We start from the raw sequence: 26474 nt of genomic DNA, 5'->3' as shown, positions 1-26474 counted from the left end.
GACTCTTTCCTCCACAGTCACCTGACCTGAAACCCAACTGAACATTTGTAGACCACTTAAAGACTTAGAAAGCCAAACATCCCTGACATCGCAAGAGGCTCTTTAGAACAATGTCATATCATGCGGGGGATATAATGGGTTGTCAGGTTTCAACAAGCTTGTGGAGTCCATGTAGATCGAGTGCTGTTGTCATTAAATAAAAAGAGGGCCAAAAAAAAAAAAATACAAAATATGATAAGAAAAACAAGATATTCTGAAATTCATTGACATCTTTTGCAGATTAAAAGTATTACTCAAATATTAAGATGATATACAGCATATACTGTATATATTACATTATTTGATACAAAATAGTTCAATATAAGAATCTTCACTCATGGTCTCAGACTTTTGAACCCCACTGTATATTGTGATTTAACATTCTTTCTATTTATAACGACTGTTATTTTTTTTCAGAGATGGAATGTGACCTTGTGAATTTACTCTGAGTTACTTGTACAGAAAACTTCTACTCCACCACATGTTAGAGTAATATTGTACTTTTTAGTCCACTACGTGTGGTGAATATGGTCACTTCAGTCCGTAGTTATTGATAATAAGTGTAAGATTTTATGAGTATGTTTATATATGATATTTGAGGTATATTTAGTTTATTTTACTTCAGCACTTTTGCTCAAGTGAAATTTTCAAAGCAGGATTTCATACATGGTGCGGCAGCATAATAATATGTGATGAAGTTGATTATTTTTATGAAGCTGATTCGGACTTTTCTAAACACATTTTCACGGAGGTTCCATGTTTATCGTCAAGGTTTTGCTAGAGTATATATGACAATGCTTTGCTTTGTTTTCCAGTTTATTCTCCAAACAGCCGCACTTCTTCGTGACAATTTCAGCCTGTTTCCTCTCTTTTCTGCCTGTAGGGGACAGTGGTAAATGTTCAGTGAAAGACCAGCTGCTAAAGTGCGCTTCTCCTTTAAGATAAGATACACATAATCCTATGGGAACTCTTTGTCCCTAGTCTACTTTCCACAAACTCAAACCTGTCAAACCTGTTCTCTGTGTTATTTGTGCCACTGGGAGCACTTGGAAAGATAAACTGGAGTTTATGTGTTTTGTATTGAGGATTTTCTTGGATTCTAGCTTGTGGGACTTAGTGTGTTTATCTATAGGAGAAATTTTTACTTGCATTAACTTTAAAAAAAAAAAAAAAAAAAAAAAAAAAAGGATATAAACTCATTAACTTATTGTTTACTGTTGACATGCAGTCTAAAAAAATAAAAAAAATCCAGTGCCCTGTGCTATTTCACAGTAATGAAGATCTACATCATTCTTTCTGTGTGCCTTTATTATTGTCTGCGGCTGAAATCAGGAAAAAACCTGACAGATAAGGAAGTGGGTCGCAACGCACACAGATATGCTGCTTTATCTCCACCTCCCTGACATTTCTCATTGCTTTGACTAAATACAAGGGTAATGCTTGGTGGAGAACTAATACAAAAGGAGCGGCTTTCCAAAGAGGGACAACCAGTAGTCATTCAAGGCTTAAACACACACTGGGCACAGGATACTTCATGGTGGATTTATGAACGAGTCATAACGACCTGGAGGTACGGTATCACATATTGGACAATATATTAAAGCAAGACTAAAACTAGATTGTGGGCTAGTCAGTTGGGTTTCTGTGATTCATTCTATTTAGATACGGACAGGAAAAGCCAGCCACAGACCGTCTTTACCGGCCGTTTGCTCAGTGAAAATATGTACATGTTTGACAGCACTGGTGAGTATGTTGAAAAAGGTTTTTAATTTACAGAAAAGTATCTGCTCAGAAACTACTCTGGAAATGTATTATCGTCAGCTGTCAGAACCTTTTGGATTCAAAAAAAAAAAAAAAAAATTGGACTGTATAATAGTTCACTTACTCTTACAGCTTTAAATCGTGGCACCTTTGAAGCATTTGGCTGCACAGTTCCTATCTAAAAGAGAGTTTAACCGACATAAGCTAAGCGTTCTCGAATTTATTCATAGCAGATAACAGATGTCCTATTGATAGACACAGCTTTAGAATGAGGAAGGGTTGGGTTGCCTCCACCAGGCCTGTCTACACCCTTTCAATTCGACTGGATCGGGAATTCATTTTGCTTGTTTGCCATGTGAACCATCTTTCACAATATGCTTTTTCACACTGGAGCTGTGATGCAAATATGGCCATGCCCTCAAGTCAGATTCTTTGTTCAGAGCTGGGAGCCGTAAATGTAGACACACACAAGTAGATGCAGACAGTTCTGCTGGTTTGCTCATATGAGAGGACCGAAACCTATTTTGCGTGTTGTCCACTTAAGAATTAGGCTCGTTGGATGTAGTACACTGGCTTTATTATTTAACTTTCCAAACTACCTCGGTAAAGCTTCATTATGTCTCACAGAAGCCAGAAATATTAATTAATTCCATCGGCTATTTAAAAAAGAACTCCGGAGGAATTCAACACTTTAGACTCCAGGAAGTCAAAATGGTATGCAAGTATTTTTCTTATATTGTGGTCTGTAAATGTTATTTTTCTACTGTGGTTCTAGTTCTTGTCCTAACATGTGCTCTTTCTTTTGGAAGAAATATTTAGCCAGGGGTTACAAGGTGTGTAACATGGCAGCATGGCGTTTTTTCTTTCCTTTGTCAGGTTGTTGGCTGTGATGTTAATTTGTTAACTAGTTTTATACACTCCTGAAAATGGGGTTCATATTTGACTATGCAAGTCACTGCTGTTGTTTCTGTATCTTAATTTACTTTCAGCAGAGACTCATAGTCTCTTGAATATAAATGTTTTTGTTCATGTTCACTCTTTTACTCTTCATGTTCTTTTAATAGCTGTGATGAGTGACCCTTGAGCCGAGCAACAAAAAAATATCTGTCGAGTTAGTCATTAGTCATCAGGCTGGATTGTTTTATTATTCCGAGTATTTAGCTCGTCTGGCTTGGCTGATTTCTTTTTTCTTTTTTTTAACAAACCCTATAATAGGTTGTAGAAATAGTAAATGAATCTAAATAAACAGTAATTTGTTGATTTTTAAAAACATTTTATACTTGACCTTTTTACGTGTGTATAAGTCAGCAAGTAACTTAAAAGGATAAAGATGACCTGTTATGAAAACAGAAATATTATGAATAGAAAGAGAAGTTCTCAGAAGAAAACCATAATTTAGATTAAAATCTTGGTGATCCTGAGACCCAATTCATTTCATTTATTGAGACGTGATCATCTTTCCATCAGGCACATATGCTTGTTTTTCATTATTAACTGTGAACAATTGTTTTGGTATTCTACCAAGTAGTGTTCTCGATCCAAAATAAGAGGCTTTCCTCTATTTTTCTCATTTTTTTTTTCACAATTCTTGTTTTCCAGAATGTCTTTATAATTTGTCAAAGCTAAAACAAATTTTACTAAATGAACCATGGTTTCTGAACTTCTTTTTTTTTTTTATCTCACTAGAAAGTTAAATTATATCTAGATATTTGAAAAGGTATGATGACAGCACATTTTAACAGCAGTTGCAACTCAAAGGAACTCATTTCAATGTATCGAACCTGTTGAAGAATATAAGAATATACCTTTCAGTTTTCATTTTCTGTTTTCTTTCTAGCAAAAACCAAAGACAAAAAAAAAAAGTATGACTGTTCCATCCTCGTTGCAATATTCATGTTTTTGTTTGCTTCTCGGCTGACCTCTTTCAGAATTCGTCGGGCAAGAAGGGAGTGTTTGACCGCTTCACCAGCTTTTTCAGCTCCAAGAGAAGGAAAAGCAGCAGCAGGCTGCATTCAGATGCCTCCACCGACACGAGTTCCCCACCATCCCCCTTGTCTCCTCGTTCGTCCCGATTTCAAGAAGAAGATGGGCCAAAGACTCCGACTCCTTCTCGAGAAGACAGTGAGCTGAACGGGCCACGTTTTGCGGAGGCGAAGTTCAGACCAGGGGCAGAGCTTGGTGAGACGCACAGCCAGAGCGCCTCAAGCATGGCTTCTGGGATGACAGATGAAGCAGACCTCCCGTTTGCAGACAGTTCCAGCGGCGGCGGAAGCAGTGTGAGAGAGGTGCACGTGTGCCGGGTCAGCAAAGCCACTGGTGATGGGAATTCTGGGAACATGACTCCCAACACTGTGGGCCTTCCGTCCGCCGCTCATCCAAGCGCTGATCCGAGTTCAGAATTTGGCTTTACAGAATCAGTGATGGGGGAAGTAAGCAGGAGGCTGCACGACAAATTAGAAGAAAACATCCCGAAGCAAACAGAGCGTTCCAGTGAGTTAAATAGAGTTAAACCAACCACCCCGATGCCACTTAAAATCACCCTTTCCAAGACAGCTGAGGCCCCAAAGTCTCTTAACTTAACCTCTATAAGTTTAGCATCAAAGACAACCCGGGTGAAAGTTGGAGACCGGGTACACAGCACTGCACTAAAAGGAATAACTTTAGGCTCCAAGTCATCAACCGCTCACATCATCACGACTCAACAGGATGGGAACTCTCCAGCTGTAGGGAAGGACAACTTCAAAGCCAGAACTGCCAGCAGCCTCTCCGGGGAAACGGCAGCAGCCACTGCACGGAGCCCTTCGCCTGAGAGAGGGCGAGCACCGAGAGGCGAATCTCCCGTTCAATTCCACAAAGCCATATGGGTGGAAACATACCTGGGAGAAGACGTGGAAGTGGAGAGGGAGAGGGAGGGGGAGAAAGAAAGTGATGTCGTTAAACAAGGGGAGGAGGGTTTTCGAGCAGACTCCCCTCCCGTGCTCGCTATACCTGTCACGGTAATTCCCGAGGACAACTCGGCGACCCAGGGCGCCGCGCAGAGCTCTCCCACCCCGTCAGAGATTCTGCCGTCCCGCGGCAACTCGCCAGAATCGGCCATCTCCTTGGCACCGGCTGCAGGGGAGTTCCAAACAGCCTCACCGCGGCCCAAGAAGCTCGACGGTGGCACAGACTCGAAGCAAAGTTCACTTCAGGAGAAACGCGGAACGGAAGAGAGTGGCGCGACGCGCAGGACCGTGACCGTGCCTTCGACGCACACGTTTTTTGCCCATAAGGTGTACATTAGCCCGGAGCCAAGTTTGGAGGGGGGTGAACTGCTGGGAGAGGAACGCAGCGGAGATTCAACTTCAAAGACCTCAAACAAAACAGAGGGGGAACCGTGAGTATCTTTGTCTATTTCGATTTTCTGTGGTTGTTGTTTAGCAGTCCCTTTGATCCTGGGGAGAACCAGTGAGCAGCGGAGCTAAAAGAGAGCTAAGCTTGCATGCAACCGGAGCTCTTTGAGTTCCCGTGTTTCATTGTACCAGAGGAGCACAATGGGCTGAAAACCTGCAGGGAGGCACTGAAATATTTATATACAGCGCATCTAATCATTCAAAAAAAAAAAACAGCGAGCGTTTTCTATAAAGTTAACACATTTTATTCTTACATAAACCATGCGTTCTGCTTTTTGTTGAGTAACAATTGAAATGAAGGTCCTCTGTTCTGCGTTTGCCTTCGATGTGTCTTGAAGACCTGAATAAGTTGGTTATTAAAGAACGTAACAGGAAAGAAGCAACTGTTGCTTGCACGTTTTGTTTGACTTCAGGGTTTACGTGAATACATTTTGGAAAAGGTTTGGCATACAGTCGTTAAAGATACTGCTTTTTTTTTTCTTTTTTTTTGGCGAGGTAAAGTCAGATTTACAAGGTTATACCTTTTTTTAAATTCTTCAATTACTGAGCACTCCAGGCAGAAGGGGGTCATGTCTGAAAAAATGCACAGGGACTGATTTATATTTTGAGGTGTACCTCAAGGGGATTCTTTTACCTATTTGACCGGACTGTATTTTCAAAGTTCTCCTCTGGTTCAACTTGAAGCTTTCACTTAAGACAACATCTTCTCAAGGTGATTATAGATTCAGTTTAAGGACTACGTCGACATTTTGGGAAATACTTCTGCTTGTTTTCTTACTGAGAGTCAGATGGGACGACAACAAGAGTCTTACGTCTGTATGGTAAATATGTTAGTGGAGCAGCAGCTCTGGTTTCACTCAGCCCAAAGACTGGAAACAGGTGAAAACTGCTTGCTCGGTTATTATTTTTTTATAAATCAGCATCTCAAAAGCTCACTCATTAACATGTTATATCTTTGTTTAATGCCTACAGGACCAAAGTGTAAAAACAAAAATATATATTTTTGTCTAACAATGGTGTGGCACGTAGCTTGGAGTTGTATTTACACTATACACAATATATATGTATTATTCCTCATGTGGTTTCATAACTATAATTGATCCACAGGTATTAAAAGCATTTTTTTTTCTTCCCTCTCTCTCTCTTTCTGACAGACTGCCAAGCCTCCAAAACAACAATAATGCAGAATTCAAGGATACGAGCCTTGAATTATCAAAAAAACCAGATAAGACTACACACTCTGACTCAAGTACTCCTGAACCCATAGTTAAGGAAAATACAGACTCTGAGGCCTCTGATTTTGATGATACCTGTGCAGCTTCAGACATGTACAATACAAAGTCACAAGCTGCCCATTACGGGGTAAGAGGCCGAGGAAGTGACCAGCCTGCTCCCTCTAAACAAGGGGTTAAAGGTACAGCGGAGAGTAGGCATACCACAGCAAGTGGAACAAAGACCCGACCCTCTGCAGCTGGAAGCAAGGCCAAGAATGTCACAACAAAGGCAAGGGGCTCCACAGAGGCCAGAAAAATGGAAACTTCCACTGATAATCCACTACAAAGGGAACACGGCAAAGATAAAACAGTTTCTGTGTTGCCAACATTAAAAGACCAAAGCATCAGCAGTCCTTCAAGTGTAACAGGATTAAAGTCTAAAATCCCCAAACGATCAACATCAGATACTGATGTGAAATCACCAGTGACACCAGATAAAACATCAGTGTCTGACGCCGTAGGCTTAACAGATGTTTCCAAACTGCAAAAACAACCCAGAACCAAAGAATCATTGAAATCTCCAACCACTACTACCAAAACTGTCAGGAAAGGTTTTGAGGAAGCCAAAGCAGGGAAATCTGTGCCAGGAAACATTTCTCCCACAAAATCCAATTACAAAACAGGGACCAAGCTTATTAAAGAAAAGTCAGATGAGGCTGTTGACTCTGTAAAGCTGGTAAATGGTGTGGAGAAAGAGCATGAAGAGAGAAGTGTTAAAGCAGGACTCTCACCCGACAGCGAAAGCCTGGATGTCAAAAAACAGCAGCAGAACCATGCTTCCCTGGCATCAAAGAGTCAGTTGCCCATTTCATATCCAACAAGAAAGAAAAACAATGATATTACTCAAACAAGTGGGACCAAGTCTAAAAATGTTTCGTCTGGCCAGACATACTCAGACAGCCCTAAAACAGCTCAGGAGCAGAGTTCAGAGCAGCAAGAAGTATTTCCTGACGAAAGACTTGGTAGTGAGACGCCACCACCGCTCTCTGAAAGTCCCAAGAAAGGTAAGAAAGTGCGATCACAGCATGCTGTATGGGACAGTGATCAGTTAGCTGCTTCACTGTTTACACTATAATTATAACAAAATCATTTTTTGTGAAATATCAACTTTATAGACAAAGTTCAATTTGAGGTTTAAAAATAGTTTGTTTTTAAGTGATAATTTGAAATGCTGGAAACGTTTATTTTCGTCTCTTGCTGAGAGATGATGATATTGATACCACTTTCATGACTGTATGCTTAACATCACTCACAACAAATAAAGGGAAACAGCTGCTCTGGCTTACAACAAACATAGCAGAACCCACCTACCAGCAACTCTTACCAATCATCACATTATATTTTGCGCGTTTAATTGTGTAAAAATTAAAATATTCGGGCATGTAACCCCCTAAAAAAATCAAAAGGTGTAGTTATAAATCTGTACATATTAAAAAAGATAAGATATAACATTGTGTGTATTTGATGCCAACAGGAAGCATGCCATCAACGAAAGACACCAAACACCTTTCTAAAAGAAGCATTAGCCATGAAGAGAGCGACACTGGGGTCTCTCCACCTCCCGCCAAGCAAGAGGGAACGGTCTCATTGAGGCTCGCCAAACAGAATGACAATGTCAAACAACACAATAAATGGCCTGCAAAGGATTCAGCTGGGGCCTCATCGTCTGTGAGCAAGCTTCCTACAAGAGGTCAGAGGAGCTTCAACAAAGTAAAATCCGGGAAATCTCAACATTCCCCAAATGGAAATTCTGAGGACTCGATTCACAACACGTTTACAGAGAAAGCTGTCCAAGCGTCTGAGAGTCCCCTAGCAGATCTAGTGAAGGGCAGTGCCAGTGATAACAGGTTTACATTCAAGTCTGAGTCTGCAGAGGAAGAGAAGCACATTTTGGAACTCACAGATAAACAGAGCAGTACTTGTGCGATCAAACTGAAAGAAAAGGGGATCAAGGAACGACAGGAGGACATAACCAGAACTCCACCTGAAGAGATGTCAAAAATGCAGCCGTTACCAAACAGTGATGTGATTATTACAGAAACCACTCAAGTCAAATTTAAAACAGTTACAGACCCTGTAGTTGGGGTATCGACTAGCAGTGAGGTTGACAGAGCAGTTCCATCTCAGTCAAAAGTCACTGATGTAAATAATACTGAGGCTGATGGAGGACAACATAAGGCCAAACAAACAAAAGTTGAGGTTAAACCTGAAAATGTGTCTCACATTCAAAGTGATAACACCACACAGAAACAGAGGAAACTGTTTTCACCAGAAGTAAAAGACAAAGACGATTTTGTGACAACCAAGCTAACAAGTAATATGAAGCTGGATTTAATCCAGGAAAAACAGATAAATTCTGCAGCTCTAGCGATGCAAGCAATACCAGCTCATGAGAATGTAATGGATATGTCAGCCAAACCTGTTGTAGGTGACAGCATTGACTGTGACACAATGACCCATTCTGATCAGGAAGGTGTTATGCCTGGAAGTGTTTCTCCTGGAGTAATAAATATGGTAACTTGTAATGAAGAGATTACCAATAACAGTCTTCCTGCTAAATCGGCCTCAAAAGACCAAGACATGATTGATGGCGTTCTCACCGCTAACCTGGAAGCTAACCTGGCCAGTACAGAGCAGCAAAAGGAGTTAAATATGGATCCAACATCCAGTGAAAATGATATATTATGCCACTCATTAAGCATGAACTTAGTGAAAGATTTTGGGGTAGAGGAGAAAAGTAAAGAGGATGTTGGCAGGAAACCAGCTGAGGCTTTGGACATTCAGAAAGAGACTGGGACTGTTTGTGGATTGCCCAAGAATGTTGAAAATCAGCTGGACAAAGAGGCTCTTTTACTGGGCGGAGAATCTGAAAGAAAGGAGAAAGACTCAAAACCAATTGAAAAGCATAATGACACAGCTGTGGAAAGCACTGATTCACAGAGCAGTTGGAAAAGGGAGCTTAAGGGCATAGCCACTGAGGATAAAGCAGAGAATGAGATCACAAGTACACTTCCTGAAACTACAGCTAGTGTGGATGATACAAAACAGCAATGTGAGATCCTTTTGAAAGAAAATGCAGAGAGTGGTAATAAGAAAACTGAGGGAGCAGAGCAGCAAATGCAGGCATCAACAGTAAAAAGTAAACAGGAGTCCAAACTACCTCCAACCAAAGATAAGGAGGACAAAGATGACGACACAAATCTAGACCGCAAACATGCTGACGATGTAAAGGAAACACAAACTCTGGAAAAAAACGCCATAAACACAACAATTGTGGGTGTCAACAGAGATAAAGAAAAAAAGAATGTTCATATTTCAAATGAGACAACTGAATCGGAAGTTGGCAAACAAGAGGACAAGAAGGCCTTTATTGGTGGTGACGTCAGGAAGGACAATAAAACTACACAGGAACATGATTATAAATCAGCCGAGCCCAAATGTCCAAATGCTAGCCTAGATAAGGAACCTGAAACAGTAAAAGCCCCAGAGAGGATATCCCAGGTGGACACAAATCAAGAACACAAAGCTCAGAGTGCTGAAGGTACGAAAGAAGACACTCGAACAAATGATTCATCTACAAAGAGTGTGGTGAATGCTAATAGTGCAGTTGTCGTCCAGCAAGACCAGAAGTCCATAATTGTTGGAGACCAAAGTTATGACATAATAAATCCAGACAAACATTCAAATGATAAATCAGAACAGGAATCAAAGACAGGAAGAACGGAAGTTCAACAGGAAACGGCAGAGATCCATAAAATGAATACATCTGTAGAAATGACCTCCGTAAGCACAAACACCGAAGCTACCAAAGAAAAGACTGAAGCCAAGAATGCTAGTAGGGAAGTCAGCCACCAAACGTCCGCAGTCGTAGACCAAGATGAGAACATAACAAAACCAGGCCAAGACAAATCAACAAAATCGAAAAGTCCAAATCTTAATTTTAAACAGGAACCAAAAACAGTGACTGATAATCAAAAGAAGTCAACAGAGATGAAAAAAATCAATACAATTCAAGAACCTAACTCTGTAAGCACTACTACTGAGGGTACCAAAGAAAAGACTGAAATAAAGGATTCATCATTAGAGAGTTCAGTGAATAAGAAAGTCACTGCAAATGCTGGTACCAAAGTAAGCAACCAACAAGTCCAGCAGAAGTCCACAACAGTTGTAGACCACGATCAGAACATTACAAAACCAGAGAAAACAAAATCAACAAAGTCCAAATGCCCAAAATCTGACCTAAAACAGAGACCAGAGACAGTAAGAATGGAAACTTCAGAGGAGGCAACAGAGAGCCAAACTCAAGAAATAAAAGGTACAAGCACCAGAACTCAGAGTCCTGAGGGAGCTAAAGAGAATACTGGAACCAAAGATTCACCAGCAGAAAGTCTGGTGACAGAGACAGAAACTGCAAATGCTCATACTGAAGTCAGCAACCAACAGGTCCAGAAGTCCATAACTGTTTGCGACCAAGATGGGAACATTTCAAAACCAGAGAAAAACAAATCAGCAGAATCAAAATCTGACCTAAAACAGAGACCAGAGACAGTAAGAACAGGAGCTCCAGATGAGGCAACTGAAAGCCAAACTCAAGAACTTAAAGTTAGAAGCACCAAAACTCAGATTCCTAAGGGAACTAAGGAGAAGACTGGAACTAATGATTCATCAGTAGAGAGTCCAGTGAATGAGAAAGCAACTGTAAATGCTAATATTGAAGTTGGAATCCAGCAAGATCAGAAGTCCATCACTGTTGAGGTCCAAGATGGAGTTATCAATGAAAAGACTGAAATCAAGGATTCATCATTAAAGAGTTCAGTGAATGAGAAAGCACCAGCAAATCTTAATACTGAAGTTAGCAACCAACAGGTCCTGAAGTCCATAACGGTTGTAAACCAAGGTCAGAACATTACAAAACCAGAGAAAACAAAATCAACAAAATCTAAATGTTCAAAATCTGAACTGAAACAGAGACCAGAGACAGTAAGAACAGGAGCTCCAGATGAGGCAACTGAAAGCCAAACTCAAGAACTTAAAGTTAGAAGCACCAAAACTCAGATTCCTAAGGGAGCTAAGGAGAAGACTGGAACTAATGTTTCATCAGTAGAGAGTCCAGTGAATGAGAAAGCACCAGCAAATCTTAATACTGAAGTTAGCAACCAACAGGTCCTGAAGTCCTTAACGGTTGTAAACCAAGATCAGAACATTACAAAACCAGAGAAAACAAAATCCAAATGTTCAAAATCTGACCTGAAACATAGACCGGAGACAGTAAGAATGGAAACTTCAGAGGAGGCAACAGAGAGGCAAACTCAAGAAATAAAAGGTACAGGCATCAGAAGTCAGAGTCCTGAGGGAGCTAAAGAGAAGACTGGAACCAAAGATTCACCAGTAGAAAGTCTGGTGACGGAGACGGCAACTGCAAATTCTAATACTGAAGTCAGCAACCAACAGGTCCAGAAGTCCATAACTGTTTGCGACCAAGATGGGAACATTTCAAAACCAGAGAAAAACAAATCAGCAGAATCAAAATCTGACCTAAAACAGAGACCAGAGACAGTAAGAATGGAAACTTCAGAGGAGGCAACAGAGAGGCAAACTCAAGAAATAAAATGTACAAGCACCAGAACTCAGAGTCCTGATGGAGCTAAAGAGAATACTGGAACCAAAGATTCACCAGCAGAAAGTCTGGTGACAGAGACAGAAACTGCAAATGCTCATACTGAAGTCAGCAACCAACAGGTCCAGAAGTCCATAACTGTTTGCGACCAAGATGGGAACATTTCAAAACCAGAGAAAAACAAATCAGCAGAATCAAAATCTGACCTAAAACAGAGACCAGAGACAGTAAGAACAGGAGCTCCAGATGAGGCAACTGAAAGCCAAACTCAAGAACTTAAAGTTAGAAGCACCAAAACTCAGATTCCTAAGGGAGCTAAGGAGAAGACTGGAACTAATGATTCATCAGTAGAGAGTCCAGTGAATGAGAAAGCAACTGTAAATGCTAATATTGAAGTTGGAATCCAGCAAGATCAGAAGTCCATCACTGTTGAGGTCCAAGATGGCGTTATCAATGAAAAGACTGAAATCAAGGATTCATCATTAAAGAGTTCAGTGAATGAGAAAGCACCAGCAAATCTTAATACTGAAGTTAGCAACCAACAGGTCCTGAAGTCCATAACGGTGGTAAACCAAGGTCAGAACATTACAAAACCAGAGAAAACAAAATCAACAAAATCCAAATGTCCAAAATCTGACCTGAAACAGAGACCAGAGACAGTAAGAATGGAAACTTCGGAGGAGGCAACAGAGAGGCAAACTCAAGAAATAAAAGGTACAAGCATCAGAACTCAGAGTCCTGAGGGAGCTAAAGAGAAGACTGGAACCAAAGATTCACCAGTAGAAAGTCTGGTAACAGAGACGGCAACTGCAAATTCTAATACTGAAGTCAGCAACCAACAGGTCCAGAAGTCCATAACTGTTTGCGACCAAGATGGGAACATTTCAAAACCAGAGAAAAACAAATCAGCAGAATCAAATTCTGACCTAAAACAGAGACCAGAGACAGTAAGAACAGGAGCTCCAGAGAAGGAAACAGAAAGCCAAAATCAGGAACTGAAAGTTAAAAGCACCAAAACTAAGTGTTCAGAGGAAGCTAAAGAGAAGACCGGAACCAAAGATCCATCAGTAGAGAGTCTGGTGAATGAGATTGTAATTAAGAAAGCCAACTCTGAAATTAGAACCCAAAAGGACCGGAAGACATCAACTGTCAAAGATGAACTTGTGGAGAGCAAGAAACCAGAGAAAAACACTGATCAATCTCTCGTTTCCAAAGCTCCAGATGGTAACCATCCAAAGACTGTAGCAACAAAGGTTTTAGAAAAGACAACCAAAAATAAAAAATTGGCTGAAAAATCCATTGTTTCAACAGATGCAAAAGCAGTTACTGATGTGAAACAGAAACAGAAAAACCTCATTAAAGAGGTTGCTGAAGATAAATTGACAAAGGAAGTTGATCCAATGCTGAAGGCATCAAAGATCAATGCCAGGAAGGAGTCCGAACCCATGTTGGTAAAAGATGACATGAGCAAAAAAGGCAGTGCAGAGCAAAAAGAAAGGCCCACTGTTATTTTGGATAAAACACCCGTTAGAAATGATGTTCAGCAGAATGAAGACGGTAGAGAAAAAACAAAAACAGATGTGTCGGCTACAGTGGCTTCTATTAGAGGAAGTGGTTTAAAACAGGAACTACAGACCTCAAGAGAAGAAAAAAGGCCGCCAAAGCCCACATTTGATGGCAGTATGTCTCTTTCTGCTGGAGTGAAATCACCTGAAATACGCCAGATAATGACAGAATCTCCATCCAGCTGGTTAGATGTTGAACATCAACATAAACAAAAGAAGGAGTACAAAAGAAGAAAACATATGTCAGCTAGTGTGGAAGACTCTCTGGAACCAGATGACTATGATAATTTTATCAGGAGCATTAAGGAGGGTGTAATCCCCTTCTCAGTACCTCTGAAGAAGCACGTTCGTAAAAAGTACGCATCTCCACCTTTTGCCATGCCAGCCATCAAGGAGGACCATTTTGAGAGAACATTTGATCCTGAGGAATTCCAGTTCGGTTTAGGAAAAAATGGCAGAAGTTTCACGGATCTTCCACCTGCTCTGATGATTAAACAAATAGCGCTCAATAAGGAAGGTCAGACCGTGGCAAAATCTTCACAAGACAATGTCCCACCCACTCCTAGACACCAAATGAAAACCCTTGATGAGGTAGAAGGACAAGATGGAGTCAAAGAGGGGACTAAAGCTGATGCAGGAAAAGGAGGCCAAAACAATGGAGAAGAGCCTGGGAAGCGGACATCAAGACTTGAAAGGATGTCCATCCTCTCCAGCTTGCTAAGTTCCCCTCGGCACTCCAGGAAGGCCAAAGAAAGAAAGAAAGAGCTACCTCTACTTTCATCTAACCAACAACAGGACCTGCCCTCACTTGGAAAGCTTGAAGCTGTTGATTCACCTCTGCCTGGCGTCACGGCTGAGAGTGAGGGTGTTAAAAGTATGGGCCAAGACCCGTTTATGGGAGGTGGTATTGGTACAGTTAGTGAGTCAGCACTTAGCCCCACCTCTACTCCTCCCTTGCTCACGGTCTCAGAGATGCAGCTTCCTGATCATTTGGAGAAAAACTTTAAAAAGAACAAAAGGGCACCAGAGGCCTCCCTGGGCTCTACACAGATGACTAAAATGAATTCTAACGGAAGTACTGCAATGGACCAGGCCTCAGCATCAGATGTACCTAACTTGGATGAAGACCTGAAGGGCTTTGCAGGACTGCATTTAACCACCAACCACAGCCAGCAGATCTCTGGAGTTTCTACTACAAAGAAAAAGGTAGGCTTTAATATTTTATATGAATGAGTTCATTTTTGTTACGGTAGATATTTACTAAAAGTCTGTAGAAGTGAGTCTAAGAGGCTGAATGGGTTTTGACTAGCGAAACATATTTGCAAAGTACTGATGGTTTCATGGTGGCATGTGCCCCAGTTTCATATCCTGTTCTTTTGTAATGTAATTTTGTTGCAACCAAGTCATGACTCACTCGCAAGTAAGGACAGGAGAACCTGCCCTCAGTCTGCCATTCTGCACAGGGAATATTTTCCAAGATAAACTCATCATGACAAGATATTTGCATCAGCAGGAAAATGAAGCAGGGCTATGCAAAAAACATGTTTAGATGCACACTACCCGTCACACCTGCAGCACAAGACGTGATCATTTCACTCTCTCAAGGACTATGGGTAGGACAACAAAAAACAAATTGATTAAAAAGAAACCATTTGAATAAAATACAGTATATTCACTGGGTTGATGTTCAGGTAAAATGAGCAGGGAGTTCAAAATAGACAAAAGGCATGGATGGATAGTTAAAATATCTGGCAAAAGTTAATATAACAAATACATGGTTAAAATCGTTTGCTAAGTGTAATAGATACATTCGTAGGTAGGTCAAATTGAAAGACAGATGACTGAGGAACTTTTGGAATAGCTAAAAATGCTGGATAAAAAGTTGCAACATTTAAATAATGGACAAACAGTTGAAATAGTCAGCGAAAAGTCATAAATACATGTTTGAAAGAGTTAATAAACAGTAAAGTTAACTGACAGTGGAAAAATGCACATTTTGCCACACTTTTCTAACCATTGTATGAAAAAAATTAAGGTGGCAATATGCATTTTTCTACAAAGTAATGGTGATACCATCTGTGTTTATGCCTCTGCACCAGTGACAGCCAAGGATGGAGGCATTCATTTTCGGGTTGTCCGTCCAAAGCATCATGTTCTGCATTATGAAAGTTTTAATCTCGGTGCATATCGGCCAACATAGACGCCGACATACTGACATATCTACGATAGGCCAATATACGGTATATAATAATATATTGGCGGGCTCTAATCAGAATGTCTCTCACATTTTCTCTCAGATACCTGCAGTAAGAGGGTTCCACAAAAGGCCCGGAATGGTATGATTAAATGCTTGTTAAACACATTTTAATAGCATTGGGAATAGAAGTGACAATTGTTGCCTTCACAGATTGCAATGACATTTCCATTTCTTGATCTAGATTGTCGTACACGAACATGCTCAGTTTGGAGGAGAGGCCTTCGAACTCCACGGTGATCTAGAAGATGCCACCGCAATGAAGCTGTCCCCTGTCATATCAGTTAAAGTCGTTCGAGGATGGTACGGGACTTCTCACTGGTCTGAGATCTCTGTAGCTGGAACATGAATACTAGTGTTTACAAGTGTCATTGTGTGGATAGATAGGGGCTGTGGAAATTACTTTTCCTTTTTCAGTTTTGTAATGTAGCTGATCATTTAAACAAATCAGGTGACGAGATAGCTCTTCGCAGTGTCCTCTGTCAGTCTGCCTGCAATAGATTTGTTTCATTCTCATCTTCCAAAATAATTTGCACCTGTCTTCTGAAAATTTGTATTCTGTCCTTTTAACTTGGAGAACATCCTCTTCCTTCTATGGAAGTGCAGCTGTGTAATTTTCCCTCTGTCTATCCATCAACTCACATTAATGAGACAACTTTTTACATTTTTGATGATGTAATGTTATTTGGTGTCACTTTAGCTGGCTCCTCTATGAAAAACCTGGATTCCAAGGGCGTATCATTGCCCTTGAGGAAGGTCCTACAGACCACATAGTGAATATGTGGGCAGAGGAGGGAATTCCAACAACAGTAGACGAGATGGGTCAGCCTGTTCCAACAGCACCTATGGTCATCGGTTCTATTCGACTGGCAGTAAGGGTAAGTTCGTTTTTATTTGATCTCATTTGTCAGTCTGCCATCCCGGATCCTGTTTATCAGTTTTAGAACATGTTCTATGTCAGTGGAGATCCTATATTTAAGTTGAACATAATAACTGTTTTGATAAGTATATCAGAAATTTCATTTCAAGCTTAGAAAAACGGAAATTCGTATATATTGGTACTGAGTATCTCAAAAGCCCAGTTATTTTATTTAATTTAAAAATATAAAAAAAATCTCATACAATTGATTTTTTGTGTGTGTGTGTTTTGTAGGACTATAGCATACCCCAAGTCGACCTGTTTACAGAAGTAAACGGCTTGGGGAGGATGTCATCATACTGCGGCGACACTGTGGAGGTTAGCTCCTATGGGATCCCGCAGTCCACTGGCTCCATTAAGGTCCACTCTGGAGTGTAAGTTTGGCTGACACTCAACGAATGTGCTGTATATAAATTGGGTTGTTGTATTATGGCAAGCTGTCGGTTTTTGTTGTTTTGTGCTCTTGTCAGTTTTGCTGCTACTAACTAACTAGTCGTCTAAAAGCTCACAAAGATGAACAATTTCTGGAAACTTCCATGGTCTCTGGTGCAACATGTGTTTTCTTTCTGTGAAAGAATGCAAGCTGCAGGCCACAGCTTGTGGTTGTCATAGTTTTACTTGCTGCAGATTATTGCTGGTTAGCCCTAACATTTTTAGCTGGCTCTTGGTGTAGAGCGTGAAGGGGGTCCTCATTAATTCCCTGCATTATGTAATATGATGTCATAGGTTATCTTTTCCAAAGTACTGTAAAGAAAAAAAAAAAAAAAAATCACATGTTGAAATCAGTCACCCTGCTCACCTTTCCTTCCCCATGCTGTGTCCGTGTATCTTCAGCTGGCTGGTGTACACTGATCCAGGGTTTGAAGGATTGGTAGGAGTGCTGGAGTCGGGCGAGTATCCCTGCCCAGAGACCTGGGGCTTCCCTGAGCCCTTCATTGGCTCTCTCAGACCCCTGCGAATGGTACAGTGTGTTTATACTATATACAGTATGTTTATACTGTACTCCCAATTTGTCAGTCTGCCTAAGTCTGACAATGTCTTGTCTTTTTTTCAGGGAGCAATAAGGGTGGAGCATCCGAACGAAGTCAAGGTTTGTTCGGCATTGCATTACATCTGTTGCATATATCCGTATGAAAGTATCGCCACAGTCAAATCTCATAAATTGTTGTAAATAGGCCTCAGAGAATCTTGAGGCAAAGGATGTTTGAAAAGGGAAAGTTTGCTGTGGCTTGTGAGTGAGTTATAAGAATCATTCAAGGTTAGCCCAGGCATGTTTGTCTGAAATGATTCATTGTGTCGGTGGCTTGGCTCTAATTCACATGGGGTTGGGAAACATTGAAATTTGTCATGCATGTGTAATCCTAATGAGAACGGAAACAATGTTGGGTAAAGTTACAGGTACAGGTCAAAGAAAGTACTTTGACCTGTGCCTGTACCTCCACTAAGATGACAGTTCCTAGCCTACAGCCAGCACCTATAGCCTGTGTACCTTCTGGATAGACAGGTCTGATATACGCCATGTTATGATATAGTCCGCGTTGCTCTGTAATCTATGGAATGAACGGCATCCTACCTCCGGGCAGGAGCGGACCGAAAACCACACATAGGAGCACATCGTCACACACACGTTACACGCATGCTGAAGGACTGTGTTCACGACATGGATTTGAATCTTCTGTCTATTTCTCTCATGTAGGCTTTAGTGTTCGAGAAGCCCAACTTTGATGGAGAGTTTATGGAAGTGGACAGTGATGTCTACAACCTGCAAGAAGAAGAAGAAACGGACAAACCTGACGTGAACAAGAAGACATTGTCTTCAGTGGGGTCTATAAAGATACTTGGTGGTCTGTAAGTATTTGGGTGAATAGAGTTAAGGGGGTTATTATCATCATCTGAAACCAGCCATTTCTTGGTCATCTTTGGTTCTGAGGCAGCCATTAGGATTCTTAAACTGAAATAAGGTGAAAGTAAAAGTATAAAATTAAATCCGCCATTATGTGTGGCAATCAAACGTATTATCAGATTTCAGGAGACTTGATTTATTCGATGGTTATGGCTTAAAAAAAAATTCTAACCCTAAATGTAATATTTCTTCTTTTGTCCATATAGCTGGGTAGGGTATCAGGAGGCCGACTTTGAAGGCCAGCAGTACATCCTAGAAGAGGGGGAATATCCTCAATGCAGCGACTGGGGAGGATCAGAGGATGGGCTCTCGTCCCTTCGGCCTCTGGTCACTGTAAGCATCACCCGAGACGTTAACTTGCAAGATCCCCGTTTGGACCCAATTGCATTGTTGGTACTGAGCACTTGAATGCTGTGGTGTATCTGCATTTATCAGTTTTAAATGATCATGCCGCGTTGTCATCTTCCCAAGGATTTCCTGTCCCCTCACCTCAAACTGTTCAGCGAGCAGAGCTTCAGCGAGCGGGGGAACAACGTGGACTTGCTGGGCCCTGTACTCAACATGGAGGACGTCGGCCACGGGGTCAAAACCCAGTCTGTCCACGTCACCGGTGGAGTGTAAGTCAAAGTGGTTCTGTTTAAAATAGAAACCAACAAAAGCAACAAAAAAAAAAACACCCAACAAAGTTCCAAATTCATAAGCAGGGAGACATTTTGACTCCGTGTTGTGCACGCCCCTTATAGCTCATGGGCGTGTGCTTCTCACCTCACGTACTTGACTAAATGTTCCGTCATTGTGCACACAAACACACACACACCCAGACACACAAGTGCTCACACATAACAGCCCCAGAGGGTGAATTACGAAACGGATCCATTTCTGTAACTGATACGTCAGGTTTCACAAAAGATAACACAAAAAGTTTGTCTTTAAGGCAAGAAATTACACTGATAGTATAAATAATAGTGAATATTAAGTTACTATTAGAGACCTACTGTACATTGGATGCTTCTCTTTGATGTTTCAGCAAATGACAGCCTTGATCCAAGTCTAGTACACATACAGTATTGCTTGTGAAATTATAGTAAAGTATGGAATTGTATATATATATATATATATATATATTTTTTTTTTTTTTTAAACGTTCTCAATGGTTGAGATTTACAGCAAATATTTGTTTTTAGCCAATTTCAGGTATGTGAACTTGTTTGATCTTTACACAACTCTATCTAACTGTTTGCTTTGCATCTGCCTTGCCGGTCATTTTACAACCTCTTAGACCTCCTCTTTTTACAATGTTGGCTTTGCACTTCAAGTCAGAGATTTAATCAGAGAACCGATCAGATCGGGTAATCTGATATGATGTGATTGGTTGACATGATATTATTTAATGGATTTGTCACCAAAAAAAAAAAAAAAAAAAAGTTCTGATGACTACTGTGACTGTGTTGTTTTGGATCTCAGGATGTTGGTTTGGTGTACATTGCAGGTGGGTGGCGTTTGAACAGCCTGGATTTAGTGGAGAGCTCTACATCCTGGAGAAAGGCATGTATGCGAACCCAGAGGACTGGGGAGCACAGAACTACATGATCTCATCCATACAACCCGTCTTCCACGTAAGGAACTATTAGGATCAGTTAAACACAGATTTCCCATATGGGCTGTTCAGAAAAAAGCAGAATCGGCAATGTTCGGGCTCATGATCCTAACTGCTCCTGTCTTTGTTTTGTAGGACATGCTGATGGGAACAACCAAATTCAAGGTATCGCCTCTTCATTCAAGGCTCTATATTAAAAGGAAGTGATGAGGATATTCTGGTGTGTTCTGGCTGGGTAATTTAAGGCTGCTTGTGTGTGTGTGTGTTTGCAGGTCCAGCTGTACTCTGAACCAGACTTCCAGGGAAGGCTCGTGTCTCTGGAAGACAGCGTAGCAGCTCTGGATGAGGACTTTAGGCCTAGATCCTGTAAGGTGCTGGCTGGCAGGTAGGTGCAATTGAACAACCACCAAGCACTGCATGGAAAAGCCAACGTGGGATCAAGAGATCCGAAATGGAAATATCATTGTAATGTTTTCACATTTTAGAAACTTACTGAATCACTTCAACAACATTTTGGGCTTCAAAGTTTCTCTTGACAACAAAGAACCACATTATGAATTTATATTGACTGTATTTGAATGTGAGAAAACTTCATTACAAACATTGAAGAACAATTTGAAATCAATAATGTGTGTGTGTGTGTGTGTGTCCTTGTGTCAGCTGGGTTGCGTATGAGGGAGACCAGTTTACAGAGAACATGTTTGTCCTGGAGAAAGGAGAATACCCCAATACAGAGGCCATGGGCTTCCTGTCCTCAGACTCCAACATTCGATCCATACAGACTGCAGGACATGTGAGTTATCTGTGTGTGTGTGTGTGTGTGTGTGTGTGTGTGTGTGTGTGTGTGTGTGTGTGTGTGTGTGTGTGTGTGTGTGTGTGTGTGTGTGTGTGTGAATATCTTCAGCACTTTGTGATATTCCCCGTGCCTTGTTCGTGATAAATGAGTAATTGTAATTCATTTTCAGTGAACATGAATCCACCCCTCTCTTCTTGTGCTTTAGGAGCTCTCTCTGCCCTCCATCATCTTGTTCACTAAAGCCAGCTGTAAAGGTCGCAGGCTGGTGTTGACAAATGAAACTGTAAACCTGCTGCAGAAAGGCATGGACGCACGCATACGCTCCCTGGTGGTGGAGGGAGGAATGTATGTAACCATCATAACACTTCAAATATTGTTTTTTTGGTATCTTTGAAAGCTAAGTCTGTTATCCAGATATAAAAACATCGGTAGCTGCATAACTAACAACAAAGACAGTTAAAACCTGCTAATTATCCAAAGTTGTTTTACATTTCCCGTACAGTAAACAATGAAAAATATAAACGAGATGTAATGCTCGTTTTAATTATATTAAGATATTTCAAATTGTGATCAACTCATTAGTACAACTAAACTTTTGGTTTTATCTAACCTCAACTCAAACTTGTGAATTATGTAAATTATTATAACTTGAATTTATTTAGAGAAAATGTTATAGGTGGGATCTTTACTAAGATCTCAAATACAGATTTCAATAGAAAAATGTCTATTTAGCAAATATTTTAGCGAAGCACCTCCCTGTTTAACCAAACTTCTAGCCACGGTGGTCGGGTTCTATATTCCCTTAAATGATGATAGTTTTTAGAACTATACATGTTCTCACTAACCCCTTCTACCCTGAAAATCCCTGTACCGGGACCAGGCCACACCTCCTTTGGAAATGCAACACAACTGTTTTTAGCTTATGAACGCTTCGCATTCAATGAAGAGCTTGACTGCTCATTGAATGAAGAGTGATACTCTGACTAAAATGATTGTAGCATTGTTGTGCTTTATTTCTGTTGTAGCAAATTTGGTAGAGTAACAGCGGAGAATCTATAGAACAAGTTCAAACCCCTCATAATGTCACTGGCTCTTTGTTGTAGGTCTGTTATTCGCTCTTTGTTTTTAAGTTTTGATCAAGCAGAGGTTTTTGAGAAGTCACTCTGACCTTTTGATAAGGATAAGGAGACCTATTGTATTCCACAAGTGTCTCTGATCCAAACAACCTAAGGCTGCTCCTATAGGCCTTCCGGCTTTGCAGCTGTTTGTTGCCGACTAAATTTGGGATGGTTCACTTAGGTGGGATTTAAAAAATATATATAGCTCAAGGCTGAAGGGGCTAAGAGCAGTAAAAAAAAATGTCCAAGATGTGACCAGGTCAGTCAAATATGTCAAAGCAGATGAAATTTATCTTTGGAATATGATGATGTACACTGTTCAGTTTTGTTTCTGTGAAATGTGTTGCCACATTTTTAATGCAAAATTTGAACTGAATAAGAGACGAGGCTTGCTATCTTCCGTCCAGGTGGGTGTTGTATGAAGGCAGTAACTACAGAGGTCAACAGCTGTTTCTCCAGCCAAGCGAAGTGGGGGATTTGTGCAAGTGTAACAGCTGGCAGCGAATCGGATCCCTCCGCCCATTACTCCAGGTATGGAAGGAGAGAATCACAAATTAGAATCCTTTAATAAAAATAACACACACACACACACACACACACACACACACACACACACACACACACACACACACACACACACACACACACACTACGTACCCACGCTGCGCTTTTACCTGTGTTTTTTATGTTAAACTCTCACATGGAAAAGAATAACAGAAAATAGGAACATACAGTAAGCCTTAAGTGCATTGGGACACTTGAACTTGAACTCACTCACAGGTGTGTGAATGTCATTCCATTTGATGATAAAATATTGAAGCAAATGCTATTCAAAGTAGACGTATCAAGTCAGTGACCCTTTTGTAACTTCACAAAGAGTAGTTCACCACATTAGTGACGTACCCGTTCCACCTAAATTTGATATTCATTACTTCTCCAAATGCTTCATTGTTGTCATTTAAAGCTGTATGTTCAGTCTTGTTCAAGTGACAGCTTGATTTATTTATTTGAGTAGAAAACATGTTCAGTTTTAAATGTGTTTTTTTTATATATATATATATATAGATCACACACTAGTTTATCGAACATTTTACAAACCTCACATTAATACATACCATCAACTTACACGAATAACTCCCATGATTTCTTGTAACATGGACATGTTCATGAAAGAAATCTAACCATGTTATTTTGCATGTTTACCTCCAACAGAAACCGATGTATTTCCGTCTGCGGAACAGGGACACGGGATGTGTGATGTCTCTCACAGGAACGCTGGATGACATCAAGCTGATGAGGGTTCAGGCCGTGGAGGACACAGGAGGAGTGGAGCAGGTGTGGCTCTATCGGGACGGACAGCTCACCTGCAAGGTACAAAAAAAAAACAAGGCTCAGGGTAACCTTAAAGCAGCCTGCTCACCTACTAGCACTCATGTCTGTGAAAGGTTGCAGTTAAGTATTAGAACTTTTTTTTTTTTTTAACAAAGAAAAAAAGAGTCGTAATTGGAAAACAAAGCAGCTATATACCTGAAAACAAGGGTTTGATTAAGACGATATGGAAAACAGGAAACAACATGCATTCTTTCCAACAGACTTATTTCATTCCTGTGGACATCCCCACCACAGAGTTTGTCGTTTCCCCTGTTGGTTGTCTGCCAGAGCAGGATATCGTAAATGAACTTGCAATCAGATGACAGTGCATGGTTATGGAAAGATAAGCAACGGGCCAAGAAACAAGTGATTTTTCTATTTATATCAAGTCCTTTTTTTTTTTTTTTTGGTATGTATTTGTGTATTTTGCTGCAGATGTGAATGAAAATTTTCTGTTACAAAATACATTAAGGGAATGGTGACAGCTTAGGCGGAGGCACAGCAAAATTAAAAACTGACTCTTGAGAACTAATTTCATAATGTTTCTTTATAGATTATAGAACAAAATATATTTATATATAAAATAAATATATATATATATATATATATATATATATACACAATAATTGTGTTTTGTGCTGCAAAGAAAACGAATCATTACCTACATTTAGTAGAATCTCATCCACCGTGTCCCTCTTGTCCCCAGCTGGTGGAGGACTGTTGCCTGGAGACAGCAGGCAGCATGGTGATGGCGGGGAGCCGGCTTTGTGTTTCCCCAGAACGAGGCAAAGACAACCAGCTGTGGAACATCACCCCTGACGGCCTGGTGCGCTGCCAACTCAAGCCTGATCTGATACTGGAGGTCAAAGGTCAGACAGCTTTGTCTTATGAAATGCATTTGAAATTTGAAACTGCCATGTGAAGTATGTCTCCGGTTCTGGATTGAGATTCTGTCCTAATCCAACAGCTCCATCTCCTGATGTATTAAGGAATTGCAGTAGTGAAAAAGGCTTTTGCAAAGTATATTTTACTTTAACCACAGTTTGTGCTGACAGTCTCACTGTTTGGGCTTTATTAACTGCCACCATCAGAAAATAACACTTTTTTTTTTATTATTCCATCTGTCTTCTCTATATGCACAACATTAGCTGATCTGTGCTGCTTATGGGAAAGCAAATCACTTTAACAGCTAATATAAACAGTTAAACCATATTTAAATAATAATTTGTGTGTTTTCTTGCGTCTGTCTGCTAGGTGGTCATCAGTATGACAAGAACCAGGTGATCCTCAACACATCTGATGGAAGAAAACCGAACCAGAGGTGGACCTTGGAGATTCTGTGATCTGATGAGCCTCTGCTGTGGTCCCCACAGCCCCCTGCTGCAGCTCGGTCAGGAGACTGAACCCTGACATGCAGCTCCACGGTGGGCCCCCAACCGCAGACATGTAAACTGTAGTGTATTTTGTACTCTTTTGTTGTAGTTTGACTCTTGTTCACTCTTGTTGAGGAGGGTAACCATTGACTGGATCTGTATTAACCATTACACAAACGTTGAGTCTACGTGCACACAGCATTGGATGAAATAAGGTCATTTTTGTATTCTTTTTTTTTTTTTTTTCAGAACAAATGAGTAACGTGAAATGTGTATTTTTAGTGATTTGGATTTCAATCAGTTCATACTAAAGACTCTGTTCTTTATCGTGTTTTCATTGCCTGTAGTGAGAACTCAGCCCTGTTTCAATGCTGCACACCTTTTTTTCTTATGGTACTTTTCTCACACAGTTTCACAAACTTTTTCCTTATCTTCATGTTGGCAGATACGAATGTATAGATTGTATTGACAGCTGCAATATGAAGTTTGATGTGCCTACACGCCAAAAGATGTATGTAGATTAAGACTTTTTTTTCTTTTTGTAATTACTTTAGATTAAATTCATCTATTGTAAAGAGTTGATATCTTTTTAGGACTATAGGTTTTTACACTTCTACTGCATTGGGTTGTACATAAGCATCAAGTGTACAGATAGTTTTCATTTTGAAAACAGAACCGCAATAACAATGCTGCCCTCCGTTGATTGTAAATATAAGAAAACTGTTATACATTAACATTAAAAATGTAAAAAAAAAAAAAAAAATGATTTAGTCTTTTTTTACAAAATAAAGCAAATACAATTATTTACAAATAAAACAATTTCCTCCCATGTTTAATCTTCATCTTTCATCACATAAATTCTGCAGACTTGAACATTCATATTACAAATCTCCCGCTCTACCATGTCCCAAAAGTGTTCAACTCGATTCAGATGTGGTGACTGGGGAGCCAGTCTGAACTGAACATTTGCTTTTTGACGTGCTGTATGCTGGAGGAAGAAGCTATTAGCAGACGGTAAACTGCAGCCACAACAGTACTCAGCTAGAATGTGGCATTCACACACGTCAGTTATTGTTGCCTCCATGAATTCATATATTCAGCCTTTGACCTTATTTCCTCGACAAAATATTTCCAACCACAGAACTGTGGCTCATTCAAATTTTCACCATGAAGAGTAAATTCGAAAGAATGTTGTGAAAATCCAAGAGATCAACAGTTTTCGTTCTACTGAAACTAGTCTGTCCGACACCAACGATCATACCACAGCCAAATTCACTGGCACTGCATTTTTTTTTCTTCGTTCCGATGTTTGTTGTGAACGTCAACTGAAGCCTCCGAAACCTAAAGCTTATGCTGGAATGCAGCCACATGATTGGCTGGTTTGGATACGTTCATGAATAAGCAGGTCTACAGGTGTCCCTAATAAAGTGCTCAGTGAGTGTAGAAGGTAGTGGAAGTAATTAATAATGATCTGTGACCGTGTCAAACATATGAT

The 26474-nt window shown here is 40.5% G+C and overlaps 1 protein-coding gene across 1 annotated transcript in view; it reads left to right on the top strand.

Moving 5' to 3' along the window:
• The window catches only part of crybg1a (crystallin beta-gamma domain containing 1a), a 46027-nt gene extending 20285 nt beyond the window's left edge, over positions 1 to 25742 (top strand). Inside the window, exons 5-25 of the mRNA XM_069722297.1 lie at positions 3729 to 5176; positions 6347 to 7470; positions 7941 to 14854; positions 15946 to 15984; positions 16087 to 16205; positions 16603 to 16780; positions 17056 to 17195; positions 17656 to 17782; positions 17876 to 17911; positions 18518 to 18669; positions 18931 to 19057; positions 19196 to 19341; positions 20214 to 20340; positions 20457 to 20486; positions 20594 to 20706; positions 20982 to 21114; positions 21323 to 21462; positions 22643 to 22766; positions 23448 to 23606; positions 24313 to 24475; positions 24861 to 25742. Of these exons, the coding sequence (XP_069578398.1) occupies positions 3729 to 5176; positions 6347 to 7470; positions 7941 to 14854; positions 15946 to 15984; positions 16087 to 16205; positions 16603 to 16780; positions 17056 to 17195; positions 17656 to 17782; positions 17876 to 17911; positions 18518 to 18669; positions 18931 to 19057; positions 19196 to 19341; positions 20214 to 20340; positions 20457 to 20486; positions 20594 to 20706; positions 20982 to 21114; positions 21323 to 21462; positions 22643 to 22766; positions 23448 to 23606; positions 24313 to 24475; positions 24861 to 24949 (11628 nt within the window). The 3' untranslated portion in view covers positions 24950 to 25742. The remainder of the gene's footprint in view (positions 1 to 3728; positions 5177 to 6346; positions 7471 to 7940; positions 14855 to 15945; positions 15985 to 16086; positions 16206 to 16602; positions 16781 to 17055; positions 17196 to 17655; positions 17783 to 17875; positions 17912 to 18517; positions 18670 to 18930; positions 19058 to 19195; positions 19342 to 20213; positions 20341 to 20456; positions 20487 to 20593; positions 20707 to 20981; positions 21115 to 21322; positions 21463 to 22642; positions 22767 to 23447; positions 23607 to 24312; positions 24476 to 24860) is intronic.
• Positions 25743 to 26474: the final 732 nt, after the last annotated feature.

Source organism: Brachyistius frenatus, unplaced genomic scaffold, assembly GCF_029030835.1.
Source record: "Brachyistius frenatus isolate BFR_SWC_R1_liver_20210118 unplaced genomic scaffold, ASM2903083v1 Contig_285, whole genome shotgun sequence".
NCBI classification, from domain to species: domain Eukaryota; kingdom Metazoa; phylum Chordata; class Actinopteri; family Embiotocidae; genus Brachyistius; species Brachyistius frenatus.
Note: the sequence above shows the minus strand (reverse complement) of the source record. Positions and strands in the feature narration are given on the sequence as shown.